The sequence below is a fragment of the Pinus tabuliformis genome, chromosome 8 (genome assembly GCF_031772625.1).
Source record: "Pinus tabuliformis cultivar Carrire ecotype Pingquan chromosome 8, CPIR1, whole genome shotgun sequence".
In the NCBI taxonomy this organism is placed as follows: domain Eukaryota; kingdom Viridiplantae; phylum Streptophyta; class Pinopsida; order Pinales; family Pinaceae; genus Pinus; species Pinus tabuliformis.
The window spans coordinates 176,485,495-176,501,934 of NC_142294.1; the positions used below are offsets into that span (position 1 = coordinate 176,485,495).

At 34.9% G+C, this 16,440-nt stretch overlaps 1 protein-coding gene across 1 annotated transcript; it reads right to left on the reverse strand.

Annotated features, from left to right (window-relative positions):
- Window positions 1-11,843: 11,843 nt before the first annotated feature.
- On the reverse strand, window positions 11,844-13,432 carry LOC149234709 (galactan beta-1,4-galactosyltransferase GALS1-like). The gene is made up of 3 exons (XM_089461232.1): window positions 13,283-13,432; window positions 12,316-13,234; window positions 11,844-12,231 (listed from the first exon to the last, which is right to left on the reverse strand). Exons 1-3 carry the CDS (start codon window positions 13,422-13,424, stop codon window positions 11,874-11,876), a joined length of 1,419 nt encoding a protein of 472 aa, XP_089317358.1. The 5' UTR covers window positions 13,425-13,432; the 3' UTR covers window positions 11,844-11,873.
- Between the last annotated feature and the right edge of the window lie 3,008 nt (window positions 13,433-16,440).

Genomic DNA, 16,440 nt, shown 5'->3' on the forward strand with positions numbered 1-16,440 from the left:
CATTTCGGAGAAGGGAAAATAGTGGTGGTAATTACAGAAGTATTTTTATTGGATGAAACTTCGTCTGGATGTTGGTAAGTACATTAGATCCTGCACCACCTGCGACATTGCCAAACCAACCATCAAGAATCAAGGTCTACATACTCCTCTATCTACTCCTAGCTAGCCTTGGGAATCTGTCTCCATGGATTACATGTCGGGCCTTCCTTCTACTAAGCGTGACAATGATTGTGTTTTCATGGTCATCAACAGATTCTCTAAGATGGCCATCATGGCAGCCTACAAGAAGAGTATCACCTCAGAGGCCACTGCTAAGCTCTTCTTTGAGCGAGTATGGATACACTTTGGGATCCCACAGTCCATTGTCTCATATTGGGATAGCAGATTCTTGAGTGCATTTTGGTCAAGTCTCTAGTCAATGCTAGATACAAAAATTACGAAGTCCACATCTTTCCATCCCTAAACTGATGGCCAAACAGAGGTTGTCAACAAGAAAATCGTACACATTTTGCATGTACAACTTGAAGCATCCATGCATGTGGGATGAAAGTCTCCCCTATGTCCAACACAGCTAGAACAGAGCTCTCCACAGATCAACATGCCACATCCCCTTTCATGTAGGCCTAGGATTTTAGCCATTATTCACCATTAATGTGGCCATACCATTTGCAGCCACTCAAGTAGATTCAACTCATGTTCAATCCCAAGCTGAAAGGGCTAACAACTCAATTGATCGAATTCAACACATCCATGAATAGGTGCATGATATATTGGACAGAGCCAATTCTAAGTACAAGCAGTTCCATGATCAACATCGAGTGCCACACAAGTTCCAGGTCGGTGACAAATTTTGGCTACATTTGCAGAAGGAGCGCCTTGTTGGACCCCATCGCAAGCTTCTCCCACTCTGATATGAGCCAAACACCATCACCAAGGTCGTCAATGATAATTCATTCGAGCTCATCATCCCATTGTTCCTTGGTCTGCACCTACTATTCAATGTAGACCACCTTCGTCATACATTCCACCATTGTTAGACATATCTAACATTGCAGAACTACTCACACCAATAGAGCTCAACCCAGACTACATGGAGCAAGCCACAACTGATCATATCATGGATACACAAATTAAGAACACTCACCAACAAAGGATACAACTATATTGAGTTTTCAAAGCAGGCCAACTCCTTCACCAGGGCAAGTGGTTCACTAAGGACCAGGTTCAACAAAAATTTCCTAACCTCATGGAGGCTCTACACACAATGGGGACCATTGCTTCCTAAGGGGGGAGGAATGATCTAGCTAGATATTGGTGGCCACTCACCTATTCAACCTAGACCCCCCAATCAGTTTCATTTGTTTCCTTGTTCATTTCATCATTTACTATTTTTAGTAGCTTTTCGGGTCCTAAAATCCTAGAGTAGTTTTGACCCCCTAAATGACGTTTTTTGGGGTTTGCAGAAGGCATGTAGTGATAAGTAGGGGCCTACAAAAAAAAATGTACTACTCGGAGAGATCTTTCCAACAAGGTATTGTATGCACCAAATGAAGATAATATGACCCAGTTACAACCCCGGGAAGTTTGTTGCCCAACTAACCCTAATGAGGCCCACAAACTCTTGGTGTTACATCTCCTGGGGTTATGCTTTTGGTTGTTTAGGGTTTTATCATGTTTTCCAATAATAAATAGGCCCTTAAGCCTCACTGTAACATAGTTCAGAGGCAGGTAGCTACCACATCTCTTCGGCGAGATAAGCTACCATCGCCCGAGCTATCTTATTTCCATTATGTTTGTAAGCATAGTTCAATATTTTTCTATTAATGAAATGAAGTGTTTTTCTACTACATCCCTATGTTTATGATTATATATGTAAGTTTTTGTGTTCATGTTTAAGTTCGGATCAGTGTGCTGACTCAAGCAAGCATTGTATGGACTGAAGCAAGCACCATGTGCTTGGTACACCAGGATCAATAACTACTTCATTGGGTTGGGCTTCACCAAAAGTGAAGCAAATGCGAACCTTTACCATATTTTGGTTGAAGGTAAATTGTTGATTATTGTTTTATATGTCGATGATTTGATTTTGATAGGTATGATAAGTTGATTAAGTCTTGCAAAGAGGATCTTGCAAGAGAGTTCGAAATGAAGGACTTGGGTCTCATGCACTACTCTCTAGACATGGAAGTAGGGCAAGGTGATGGGGAAATTTTTATCTCTCAGGGAAAGTATGCCAACGAGATACTGAAAAGGTTCAACATGGAGAGTAGTAAACCCATGGAGACTCATCTAGAAGGTAAGTGGAGGAAGGAGGATTCTACTTCTAGTGAAGTAGTGGAAGCTACTATTTATAGGTAGCTTGTGGGTTCACTCATGTATCTGGTGAACACATGACCAGACATGTGCTATGTATTTAACCATCTTAGTCAAGTGATGGTTAGGTCGCCAAGATGTATTGAAAGGCGGCCAAGGATGTGTTGAGATACCTCAGAGGCACTACTGAGTATGGTTTATGGTACAGACAGACAAAGGGACTGAAGCTTCAGCGCTTCACCGATGCAAATTGGGCAGGGAGTGTATCTGACAAGAATATCACATCAAGAGGGATCTTTAGTATTAGGTCAACAATGGTTTCTTGGTACAAGAGGAAGTAAAGATCAGTTGCACTCAGTTTAGAAATTCCAAATAGAATCCAGAAATTCCAATTTCAGTTTGTCCTTGAATTAAAATTGTGAATTAAAAAATCGAATTTAGTCTCACCAGCTACTTAGAAATAAATAAATAATTCATTATGGATTAATTAGTTGGAGAAATTCAAGTTAGAAGTCTTTCTGAAGTCATGCAAGAGTTATCCCTTAAATTAAGGAGATTATCCCTTAATTAAGGAGATAAGATTAAGTTATATTTGAGTTGTAATTAGTTAACTCAGTTTACAGAGTTAAGTCTAGTTAAATTAGTTACAAATTGTTTGAGGAATTAATGGTGAGTTATCAGTCAGTTGATGCATGCATGCACTCAACAAGTGTACTCTAGTTAACTGAAGATTCCCTCATCAGAAACTCATGCATTTATATTCTAAGAAAGACCCAGTTGAGCTAAATGTCAAGGACAGTGTACTATCAATTGCATGTTTTCTCTTATAAAGGAAACTCATGCATGTAGTCAAGGCAAGGTTCCTTGAGGATTGCGCAGTTTTACAGTGTGTAAGAGCAGTGTTCCACTTGGTGAGGTGAGAATCATCCACTAGGAACAACACAAGGAAATAGGAGCTTGGAGGGCGGAGAGGAAGGCTTGTGAGAAGCTTTGATTGCCTGTGAGCATCCAGGAGGATTATACGGAGAGTTGGCTAGCTATGAGAGCTAAGGCTTTGTATAATTCTAATGTATATCCACCTTGTATGATAATATAGATAGTGGGGTTTTGAGCTGAGGCTTTCCCCAAAGTATTTTCATGTGTATTGTGCATTGATTCTTCTTCTTGTGGTTATATTGTTTAGCTCTAATTCAGCTCGATCTTTAAGCTTCTGCAAATTGATAGTAGAAGTATATTATAGTATTTTGCTTTGATTGACATTGCATTATCGGGTTAATCTACAGTCAAATTTTCTACATGGTCTTAGAGCGAGATTTGTAGAGAATTTGCAGAATTTCTACATGGTATCAGAGGTAGCTGATTTGTAGGAATTTGTACATGGTATCAGAGCCAAGTTTATCGAAGCTGTGAATAGTATATTGAGAAGAGAATTCGAAGTTTGAAGTTTGGGGTTGTAGGTGCAAATAAAATTCATATCATACTTCAATGGAGATGGGAAATTATGCGACTAATTTCCCATTGAAGAAGTCCAATAAGGGATCCTAGGAAGGATTGGAAGGTGAGGCATTAGCCTGTCAGTTTGAAATGGACGTTATCCTCATTGCATGCATGGTGTCATCGATGATGGGTTGTGTCTAGTATATTGACAATGGATCCTCATTCCACATGATTGGTGATAAAATTTTATTCAGTACCTTGGAGGAGAAAGGCGTCAAGATGTGCATAGAGATGGATGACGATGGAAAGCATAGTGTTTCAGGAGTGGGCACGGTTACTTTTGAGAGGGATCATGGAGCTCGTATCACCTTGACAGATATGAAGTATGTGCCTGGACTGAAGAAGAACTTGGTATTGGTCGCGATGTTGGAGGAAAAACACTACGATGTTGTCTTCTGTAAGGGAAAGGTTTTCCTTAGACACATCACCACGAGACAGGTGAAACAGATCGGTTCACGAGTTAAGAACCTCTATGCTCTTGAGGTTTAAGATGCATGCAAAGCCTTGAGGATCAAGGAAAATGTTAGAGACTTGGTGGTTGACAAGGAGAGTAAATTACCTCTCAACAGGCAGCCCCAAAAGAAGTCTTAGGCAATTGTGGAGGAGCCACAATTGGAGAAGCAGAGAGGAGACCAAGTGAAGAGATCCACTCATGCGAATACCTCCATTAGGGGGGAATTTCGGTCCAAGTGGTCAAAGGGATCACATGCAGCCATACCTCTAGGTGTGAGGTGGGGCGATATGAAGTGATAGTCCCAAGAAGGCTGAAATTGGGCAGGGTCCATTGAGAGGTTTTATCTCATGGATCGTACCTTTCTACGGGAGCCCAAAGTACATAGTAGCGGGAGGAATTAGTGGGATTGATGCAGTCAGAGATCAAAGTGACAGAGGCTAAAGAAATCATATACTGAAGAACGCAGAGAAGGATTAACAATAGTGTATAAAGGCAAAGTCAGCCGAAGCGCAAAGTTTTCAGTTGACAGAGGCAATAACAGTCAGAGACTTTGATGACAGATGCATCATATTGATTCAAGTTGGATGTTTTTTTTGTTTCTGGAGTTGCTAGAGAAACAACACTAGAGAGAAGTGTTGCATGCATAACATTCCAAAGGTTCATGATTGGGATCAAATTGAATTCCTTTCTCGTTGAGAGGGAGTGTTGGAAATAGTAACAAGAAATGATAAAAATAGAATCCAGAAATTCCAATTTTAATTTGTCCTTGAATTAAAATTGTGAATTAAAAAATTGAATTTAGTCTCACCAGCTGCCTGGAAATAATTAATTATTTCATTATGGATTAATTAGTTGGAGAAATTCGAGTTAGAAGTCTTTCTCAAGTCATGCAAGAGTTATCCCTTAAATTAAGGAGATTATCCCTTAATTAAGGAGATAAGATTGAGTTATATTTGAGTTGCAATTAGTTAACTCAGTTTACTGAGTTAAGTCCAGTTAAATTAGTTCCAAACTGTTTGAGGAACTAATGGTGAGTTATCAGTCAGTTGATGCATGCATGCACTCAACAAGTGTACTCCAGTTAACTGAACATTCCCTCATCAGAAACTCATGCATGTCTATTCTAAGAAAGACCCAGTTGAGATAAATGTCAAGGACAATGTACTATTAGTTGCATGTTTTATCTTATAAAGGAAACTCATGCATGTAGTCAAGGCAAGGTTCCTTGAGGATTGTGCAGTTTTACAGTGTGTAAGAGCAGTGTTCCACTTGGTGAGGTAAGAACCATCCACTAGGAACAACGCAAGGAAATAGGAGCTTGGAGAACAGAGAGGAAGGCTTGTGAGAAGCTTTGATTCGCTGTGAGCATCCAGGAGGATTGTACTAAGAGTTGGCTAGCTATGAGAACTAAGGATTTGTATAATTGTGATGTATTTCCACCTTGTATGATAATACAGATAGTGGGGTTTTTAGCTGAGGCTTTCCCCAAAGTATTTTCATGTGTATTGTGCATTGATTCTTCTTCTTGTGGTTATATTGTTCAACTATGATTCAGCTCGATCTTTAAGCTTCCGCAAATTGATAGTAGAAGTAGATTATAGTATTTTTATTTGATTGATATTACATTATCGGGTTAATCTACTATCAGATTTTCTACATGGTCTTAGAGTGAGATTTGTAGAGAATTTGTAGAATTTCTACAACTTTGAAAGTAGCTTCTCTGATATTTGAGGGACCCACTTTTCTCATTTAATAGGTTGTTAAAATCTTATGAAGTTGTACAACTGTAAAATTCTTCAAGTCTTGCATTTCTTCTATGGTAGAAACTTTTGGATCGAATTTAGGAGTTAGAGACCTTAATATTTTTTCAATTTTATTTCTTCAGCAATATTTCTTATAGAGTTCATGATCTCATCTACACTAAGAAAGAAACTTGTGATACTTTCATCATTGTGCATTCTGAGAGTTTCATATTGAATTATAAGAGTTTGAAGTTTGTCACTTTTTATCTTGGTGTCACCTTCATAGATTTGGATGATCTTGTCACATATAGCCTTTGTCCTATTCAACTACATGACTTTGAAAAATTTTGATTTTGTCAAGCTTCCTAACAGAGCATTGAAAACCTTTGCATTGATCTTATACTTCCTCTTTCCTACTTCATCTGTGGGAATGGAGGATGGATATTGATAACCTCCTTCAATGATTCCCCATACATCTGATCCAAGTGACTATAATTAAGCTCTTGTTCTTACCTCCGAAAAGCTAGATTGGTTCCATTGAAAAATGGTGCCCTGATAGATGTTGTTCCCTCTTGATTGCCCATATTGATGAATCTACATCAAGAGATCAAGCTTCTTTCAAAGGACCTCCTTTGATACCAATGGCTGGGAAAAATACTAACAGGGGGAATGAATCAGTATTTTAAAACTCACTTGGACTTTTATTTTCTTACTTATAATTATGAATGTGAATTTACTGAAAGAAACTCGCGTATGTACATGACTATCATGCATACAAATAGTGTATATCCAATAAACTTACTTTCCAGTTAGTTCATCATATGTTTAACTTAAACCAGAGTATCAGTATGTCAATATGCATTGATTAAATAGTGCAGTAAGAATAGAATAGACCATCACACATAAGCAACACACATGAACACCGGGATTTTTAGGTGGAAAGCTAATGTGGAAAAAACTACTGCTATTGTTGTCTTTGTATTCATCTTTTATTATAATAAAAACTTCTTACAATCTTGTATTGACACAGACTCATACTAGCATGCAGGAACCCAACTGCAGAAGGCTACAACATTCTCTCATTCTCCAACACCCACTGGAAGGGAGATCCAACCCCCTGATCGCGTTTACCAGCAGCCATTGGAAGGGACCTCCAACCCCCTGATCTCGTTTACCGACACCCATCAGAAGGGAGCTCCAACACCTTGATCTGATTTACCAGCTACCACTGGAAGGAAGCTTCAACTTCCTCACTGAAGGCTCCAACCCTCAGCACTTCTGTGGACCACATTTCATAAATTTTCACACTAGATCCACCTAATACAAAACATCACAACTTGCAGACCATTTTTCATCAAATTTTTAGACTTGACGCACTACCATCATTTGAGCCCAATACCAATTATCAAAACTAAAACTGATCACTGCAATAAATCACTATATCATAGAACCAATTGAATCGACCAATCACGAAACCATTGAGAACCAAATCAGTCAAATTATTCTCAAACAACCAAAGAAGTTATATCATTGTAACTAGAATACTAATACTTAACCCACATATTGCATCAACTTACATAATCAACTGAAAACCCTAATCAATAAAATATCAGAATATATATGCTACTTTACTTTAGCAAATCCGCGTATATACGTGACTTCCTTGAAGCATACCAGTGTACAGATCTCAAAACATTGAACCCTAGAAATGAATCATTGTCATTCTAAAATAAACTATGAGTCACACACATAAACACTTAATCATTCTGAAATAATCATAGAACCATCATTGATCTTCATTCACATACAACTGGTAGCATCATCATTATTCAACATATCAATCCTCAATCAATTGATCTTCAAACATCACTATTAAGCGTAGATCATCAAGTAAGACTTCATTGACAAACAACAAAAACACAACAAGAGTGATTAGATTGATCAAACATCTTCTTCAACAAAACCCTAACTTATATACACACTTTTCACAAAGTGTTTCCGCGTGTATACATGCTTTTAAGGAATGAAACGCGCGTACAGATTTGAATAGGTATGTGACTTACCAACATCAAACCAATGTATGTACATGCCTTTCAGGTTATAAAACCGGCAAACAGATCTGCAATTATTGACACAAACCTTCCTTGCACAACATAACTTCAGACATACCCAATCTCTGCATACATAGAATAATCACACGTCAGACATAATATCACAAATCAAATCAATCCATTATCAATATACTTATTTCAGATTTATTGGATCTGATCCATCATCAAATTCCAAGGTGCAAACGTATTTTCAGATCAAGCAAATCACTAATAGCCCATTACATGCACACTTGCTTCAGATCTAACTGTTCATGAAATATTCATCACTTGCACACACAAACGCTTTGATCTTCATCTCCTTCTATAGCTTAGCCCTTATCCAATGCTACAGGTCAAAACCACACTAATGTCAATGGTATTCTTTGATGCGATCAAATATATGTTGTTGGGCTCAATACCATGGGTCAATACTATGGTAAAGACCCTTGGTATTTAGAATACCACGGTAAGGAAACTTTATGCACATTTCCTTCTTCATACTCGCGTGTGTACGCGACTTTGCTTCATAGAACCCGCGGATACACTACTTGCTTCACAAAACCCACATATGTACATGACTTTGCTTCATAAAACCTGCGTATACACAACTTTTCTTCATAAAACCTGCATATATACACAACTTTTCTTCATAGAACATGTGTATACTTCTTCAAACTTCATCTTTACCATTCTTCTATCTCTGAACTACTATGCCTTTGACCAAACTTTCTGTCACATGTAAACACACCATGTTAACATCTTCATCAAGTATATTGCCATCAAAGACACCACATTAGTCATAATGCCAACAATTATAAATATATTTCATATTTAATTAATTATTTTAACTTTCATTCGTTATAATTATTACATCGAGGACATGCCTTAAAAGGAGGGTATAACTTCATAATAACGCTTAGTGACTCATTCATTGAAGCTACACTTTAGTCACCATCACTATGTTGCGTGTAAAGGGTTTCTACGTTTTAGTTTGTGATTGAAGATTGAAGTGTAAAAAAGGACAACAAACAATTTAAATGTTGGTAGGAAACCATTGCTTTAACGTAACCACTCTGAAAGGCCTACATATAAAATGTTTTTAAATTATATTTTATAACATTATAGATTACTTAACGACGAGCTATTCACGAGTCCACAAACTATTCACGAGAGTTTGGGTTGCACTTCCATTTTTCTATACATTGAAGGGCATGTGAGTTTAATGTCGCGTATTAAATTATGTTTAGTGAGTGGTAATAAAGTTAAAAAGATAAATTTATAAATAGAGCCAAAAGCGGGTAAAAGATGACACCAACAAGCTCCAGCGTTTGCAGGGAACCGTTGCTTTAACAGGAAGTGACGTTTCTCTTACATTACCTTTTTAAAAATATCGAGCAGAGCACGTGGTTTTATATATCTGTATGTTAATTTTTCCGTGGGTGGAAAAGTAAGATAATTTTTCTTAAAAAAAAAATTCAGGTCAAGCATGTGGTGTATCTATATTATTTTTTCCCCGATTGAAAAGAACCGTAATCACATCAAATCGAATGTAATAAAGAAATAATATTTCCATATATGGGAAAAAATTATTGAATTAATTTTATTTAAATCTAAATTATATTTTAGAATTTTGTTACACAATTATTTTAAATTTAGTTAAAAAATAATAATTTAGATTAAAGTAATTATGTATGTTTTAAAATTGTTTTTGTTTGGTTAAGAGTTGGTTTTTTTCAGATTTAAAGAAATATGTTAATGGTCCAAGACCTAAAGACATATTGCACCAGTGATAAATTTTCCTACCGATTAAAACAACTATATTTTTTTATATAAATTTAAATTTTATAAAAAAGAATACATATATTTAAATATTTCATATCAAAATAAAATTTTAAGAAAAACTTAAAATCCATGCAATGCAGGTCTAATCCTAGGATGAACTAACTTCTACTAGTTTTATTTAAAAGAATCTTAAAATCCATACATTTTCTATAAATTATGTTAAATTTTTATTTAATAAATAAATAAACAAAATTATTTTAAAATATTAGTAAGAGTCAGAAAATAGAATTTAAATAGGAAAAAATAAATATTGTTTAAAAAAATAAAAATAAAAATAAATAAACTAATCAAAAAGTTATATATTTTATTTAAAATAAATATTAAAATAATTTTTTTATATTGTAATTTTTTCCTTTTAAATTTATAATAAGATTCATACATTTCCAAAGACTTAATTGAAATTGTAAAAAAAATCAAAACTAATTAAATATTAAATGTAAATCAGAAAATATCTTCAAATTTAATTAAAATAAGGTAATTTAATTAAAATAAGGTAGATCAATTTTAAATTGGATCTATCAAGTACTCGAAGGGATCAAAACTTTGGAGGTTTAAAGTTTTTCTCAAGTTAAAATGGGTCTACGCTAATTTTAATATTTTTTTATTAAAAGTTGAATTATTCAAATTCTATGTCACAACCATTAATAAAAATTTAAATGTTAATTGTTTTCTTATTTAAACCACAACACCCATGTTATAGAAATTCAATAATTTCATAAATATTGTGGTGGGATGCTCATGTCTGAATATGGTTACAGACCATTTCTAAAGATGGCATCTCTGTCCTCCCTAAATTCAAACACAAAAAAGAAATATCCATTTCCAATAACAAAGAGGCCAATGTTTCCATTCATCTTAGGTTTCCAATTCTTGTTGATCCATTGCTCCATCAACTTCAAGGATGACCACAATCTAGTAAACTTGTCAATCAAGACCCGATCTAAGTAGGACAAAGTAGATCTGCAAAATATAAACAAAAGAAAGATTAATGAGATATTCTTTGTTGATTTCACAAATCTTGACTGCTGACCTTTTAAAGGATGCATTTTTTAAGGTCTGCCCCAAGAGGCTGAAACGTCACGATTTTGTTCTTAGGAAGAGAAAGAAGAGCCCCCTCCAATCATGTTGACATGCATAGATGCTTATGTTCTTAGGAAGAGAAAGAAGAGCCCCCTCCAATCATGTTGACATGCATAGATGCTTAAAGATCCAAGGTCTAGCTAAAATTTAGCCAAAAATTTCCCTCTTCAACATTAACCAAATTTATTATTACTAATATTAAAATATATTAAAATTATTATTACTAATATTTAATTTTATTATTTTAATATTTAAATTTAAATATTCAACTGCCATACCATAATTATTAATAAAAATTTAAATATAAATTGTTCAATCAGCTAAACCAATACACCAAGACCATACAAATTAGATAATATATTAATATTTTTTATTCTAAAACCTAATTTAATTAATAAGAAAAACTTCAAAACTAATAAATATAAATTGTGTTTTTTTCCCTATTCCATCCTAATCCTCTAGAGAGGTTTAGGATTCTTTACATCATCAGTGAACTTGTAGTACTTGAAGATGGGGAAGGTAATAATGACCGTAAACACTTTAAAACTAATTAAACAATAAATTTAAATTGAAAAGAGAAAATCATATTCGATCACGATCCTCTATAAAAGTCTAGTACTCTTCACATGAATCAGTGAACTTGCAGTCCCATGAATCAGTGAACTTGCAGTCCCCACAGGTTCACACGAAACGTTGACTTTTTCTAAAAGTGTTCAGCAACAACCATTTTTATTGACCATGCAAATATCGATACTAAAAATCTCTTAATTTAATTAAATAATAAAATTTCCAAACATTTTACATTAATGAATTCGAGTCTCACCCATTCACGATGAAGTAAAATAAATATATGTTTTACAGCGAAGTAGATTCAAGCTGGTTTCCGATGGCACGTCTCTCAAACTCCTTAACGAAGGAAGTAACAGCTTTTATTGAACCATCATATTTATATGGAATTCCTTCCAGCACTGTCACGTTCTTTTTCATATATGGTTTTACCCATTCCATGCAGGGTTCTTCTCTATTAGAGATGGTATTGTGATAATGGTAGTATCTTAACTTGCCCTCAGTCCTTCGCTGTGTTTTCCCAATCAGATTCTCAGAAAAATGAACTCCAGTGGCGTACACATTTCTTGCTTGAACTGCATACTTGCGATCTCTTCTTATTCCTCTTTTCACATCCCTAAATACTAGCTTTTCAATACCCCATTCACTGCATACAATCATGATCAAATTCAATCATTCAAATTTAAAAAACATAATTGGAATATTTATTTGAAATAATCATATTTCTTACCTGTTGGTCGACTTATTGCTAGGTTGATTCTGCAAACAGATCTTGTTGGACATGGTATATTGCTCAATGATAAACTGTGTATAGCTAGAGAGCTCATTCAGTACAGTCTGGAGAGTATTCCCACCAGGAATATATAGATACTCATCTACATCGAAGAAAAATGTCCAATTCGCCATGAATTTGTGCCTGTGCAAGCAATCGTTTACAATGAGAAACTGATTATGGTAATAACCATCAAACTGTTCCTGCTCAGTTATATCCTGCAACGTCACAAGACCTGCTCGAATCCATGGCTCCAACACCTTTCTAACTTGGGGATGCACTCCACCTGCATCGTGAAAAACAAAGTGCGATCTAGGCCCAAAGAATTTGGCATGATAAGCCATCCACTCTCTCATTCTCTGAGGACTCAGGTCACCATACAGCGAGGAACCACAGTAGAGATAATCATAGGGAGGAGCCTGGCTATAAACAGAGCCATTGTAGGTACCTTTTTCTTCCTTGAGAGCAACAATCCTCTCTGGTTTCTCAGACTGCCTGCCATTGAATGCATAGATAATAAGGTCCCCACCATTGCCATCTGTGCCTACGCTCTGAGAAAACGTGCAGTTGACAACGACAACTGTGTAAACTCGGCCATAGCCCCAGTCTGGGAGCATTTTGTAGGCCTTGCCCTTTATTCTTGCAGCTGATGAATTTTTGGGGATCCATTCACATTCAAATCGTGGCTTCCCAAAAACGTGGAGAGGCTTGGAAGCAAGACCCACGACAGCAAACGTGGCTGGACCTCCTCTGTATGCTCCCATTTGGATGAACAAGTATGCAGCATTCCCATATGCATGAAACACCCGCTTGTTGCTGTTCTCTGGCTCAAATGTTTCGGCGGCGGGGTTTGTCGTGTTGCTGTGATGAATACTATCTGAGTTGTTCACCCAATTCACCACATTCGTTTTTCTGATCTGGATACTGTATTCAATAGAATTGGAATCTTTCTCCAGAAATGTTGGGAAGAAATTTTTACAAAAGGAGATCTGTCGGGGTATAAACAGCGCTGCTATCATTAAAAGCCCCATAATCACGATCGCCCGCATGAGAAACTTGGTCTCCATGTGCCAGATGGAAGTAAATCTAGGCATACCATCTTTCTCTTTGCCCTTGCCCATCGACATGATAACAGAAACTAAACGCAAAATACTCTTGAAATCTAGATCTATGTAATTAAAGCCGGAACAACCCTAAATTAAACATTGCAAGGTTGTTCTGAGTGGAAGCAGATCTGGAAAAAATGAATGCAAAATTATCTGATTTAATAGTGATGCATTTAGCCCTTCAAGCCCATGCAAGATGTGGACCTTGTAAAATATGGTCTCTGTTTCCTGACTTTTTGGCCGGAGCTTCAGAGAAATCGGAGGGTGACGCGACCTGAAAATTACAGGCCAGGAATGATTGTATAAAAAAAACAGAATGCTTGCGTCCCAAGTAACCATATTCTTCCTGAATTCAACCTTAGATCACCGCAAAAAACAAAAAATTCATGAATTGAAGCAGCAAACTTACAAAGTTTCTGTAAACTATGCAGCTGATGCCGGCTTCCCTTCCATCTGTATTGCGTATCGATCAGCGATTTTTCGTCTGGCGAGGATCAGTAGCGGTGTGCATTGAAATGTTGAAAAACTTAAATATTTTTTAAGCCTAATGTAAATATTTTATTCTTTTATATTTATTATTTTAATGTCCGCGTTTTCTTGACGATGTAGCCCTGTCGGCTAACCAATCAAAAGGGTTTACCAAAAAAATTATTTTGTTAATAAAAATTATGTTAGTTTATAAAAATTATTTTGTTAATAGGCGTTTTCAGAGTCCTCGTTTCATTGAAATTTCCAAATGCCAAAATATTAAGTCTAACATAAAATATTTATTCTTTTATTTTTATTATTCTAATATCGGTGTTTTCTTAACGATGTTGATGTGTAGATTAATCAATTAAAAAAATTACAAAAATATTTTTCCCGATATCGTTTCTGCATTTATGTTAGTTTATAAAACTTATTTTTCAGTAATAATTAAAATGTTTACCAAAGGTGTTGGTTCTTTGTTATCCTGTATTTCAAAGGGTTAAATTCTCTATCTACCTTAGCCTGAACTCCAAAAACACTACTTATCATTTTTACCTTGGCAACAATCCTTTCTATGTGAAGTTAAACTACCCAACCAATTCCATGATCTTATCATCTTAAATATCAACCCATTTGTTCAAGCTAATGTATCAAGCTTTATCCACTTAGACACATGTAAGCAACTACTTCTTAATTTACAAACCCTTTTCATATATAGCTCCCACTCTCTCAACCACACCGAGGTTCTTTATCTTTATAGCTAATAGAGCATATGCTCGTCTAGAGGAGTCATCATGATAAGTTCTTCCCCTGAGGGAAAGGATGAGATGTTATTGCCCATTAATAATTAAGTTTTTCTTTTATTTAGCGATGGCTAGAGTTTTGTTTAATAATTAAGTTTTTTTTTTATTTAGCAATGGCTAGAGTTTTGTTTTGTTTTGTTTGCTCATATTAAGATATTTAGTTTCTTGTTTATTTTACTATTATATTTTCTTTGTTTTCATGATTCATTAAGATTTTATTGGATTTAAAAAGGTTTTGGGACAACATGGAAATATTATTTGAAGACTTATAACTTACCCTCTATTTCATTTAAATCAATTTAGCTAATCTATATATCGGTTCAAAACTTTAATACATATTCTAGTTTAACACAAAGACATTACCCATTAAATGCAAGACAAACACGGAGCACTCAGGGCTGTGATAAAAAACCTCCAAACCAAACATCCTCATGTTCAACTTACTGAAGCATAATGTCTCCCCACAACAAAATTCATCCCCAAACCTCAATGTACCAACACCAAAAACAACTCCCCACAACAAAATCCATCTCCAAACCTGGATGTACCAAAAACAACTCAAGAAAATGAAAAAAATGAGAAGTTCTCCTCCCACTAAAAGTTCATCTTACTGTAATGTTTTTCATCATTATCTTGAGAATCTTCCTCCAAATTTATTTCATAAATTTACTCTAAATTTATTTTTTAAAGATTTAAGTTTTCTCTCTTCCTAATTTTCCAATGACTACTCAAAGCCCACTAGTTTGAATTGGTTTAATGGGTGTTCATTCTCTCACTAGTTTGAATTGGTTTAATGGGTTTCATTCTCTCACTAGTTTGAATTGGTTTAATGGGTGTTCATTCTCTGTGTAATCTTTTTATGTTTTCCTTTGTTTGAATTTTGGAAAAAAATCTTCCAATTTTTTTAAAAAAATAATAATAATTATAATGTAAATATCATTCTCAAAATCTAATTTATTTTTCAAACCACTAAATTAAAAAAATATATTCTTTAATATTAATTGTATATTTATTTATGTGATTTTTGGAATAAAAACCACACATTAAATTATCATTGGAAATTATTAAAGATTTTGATTAAATTATAACCATTTTGTTCCATATAAAGTTTTTTAAACAATTGGAATTTTGAATAGCCGTCAAAGTTAGTTCAAGTGATCTAGAGCCAAACATGAAGTTGCATCATATTGCTCTTAGTTATTATTGATCATAGGTTTGACTCTTAAAAGTCCTTTACTTTTTCCTATATATATATATAAAAGAAACTAGAAGAGTCATATCAATAATGAGTAGTCTAACTAGAAAACAATTTTTGGCAAGCTTTTGGAAAAATCCAGTTGAATTTTGGAAATCCAGGTTACAACTTTTAAACTATATAATTTTATGTGGCCTAGGAGGATTTTGAGGTTGTTGAACCCACAACATTCGGTGAAAAAATTACCATCTTAACAAAATTGTAGCCTCATTAGACAACACCTGTAAATAAAATATAAACTCCAATATGCAATGAACTCTAACCATAGCCATATAAATAAATTTGTTAGTAAACGCTAATAGACATCAAAATGCTCACAACAACCATATAAATTAAATGGCCAATAAACTTAACACCAAAATACTCACTCCATAATACATGTCAAATTTCCAAGATTAAAAAGGTGGTAGAAATTAACTAAAATATAATTTTATGTTACATTATTATTATT

Coding starts and splice junctions, on each gene's coding strand:
- LOC149234709 (XM_089461232.1), bottom strand. CDS start 13,424: ATGGAGACCAAGTTTCTCATGCGGGCGATCGTGATTATGGGGCTTTTA. Junction 13,235..13,282: donor TTCCAATTCTATTGAATACA/GTATCCAGATCA, acceptor TGAACAACTCAG/ATAGTATTCATCACAGCAAC. Junction 12,232..12,315: donor AGCAATAAGTCGACCAACAG/GTAAGAAATATG, acceptor GATTGTATGCAG/TGAATGGGGTATTGAAAAGC.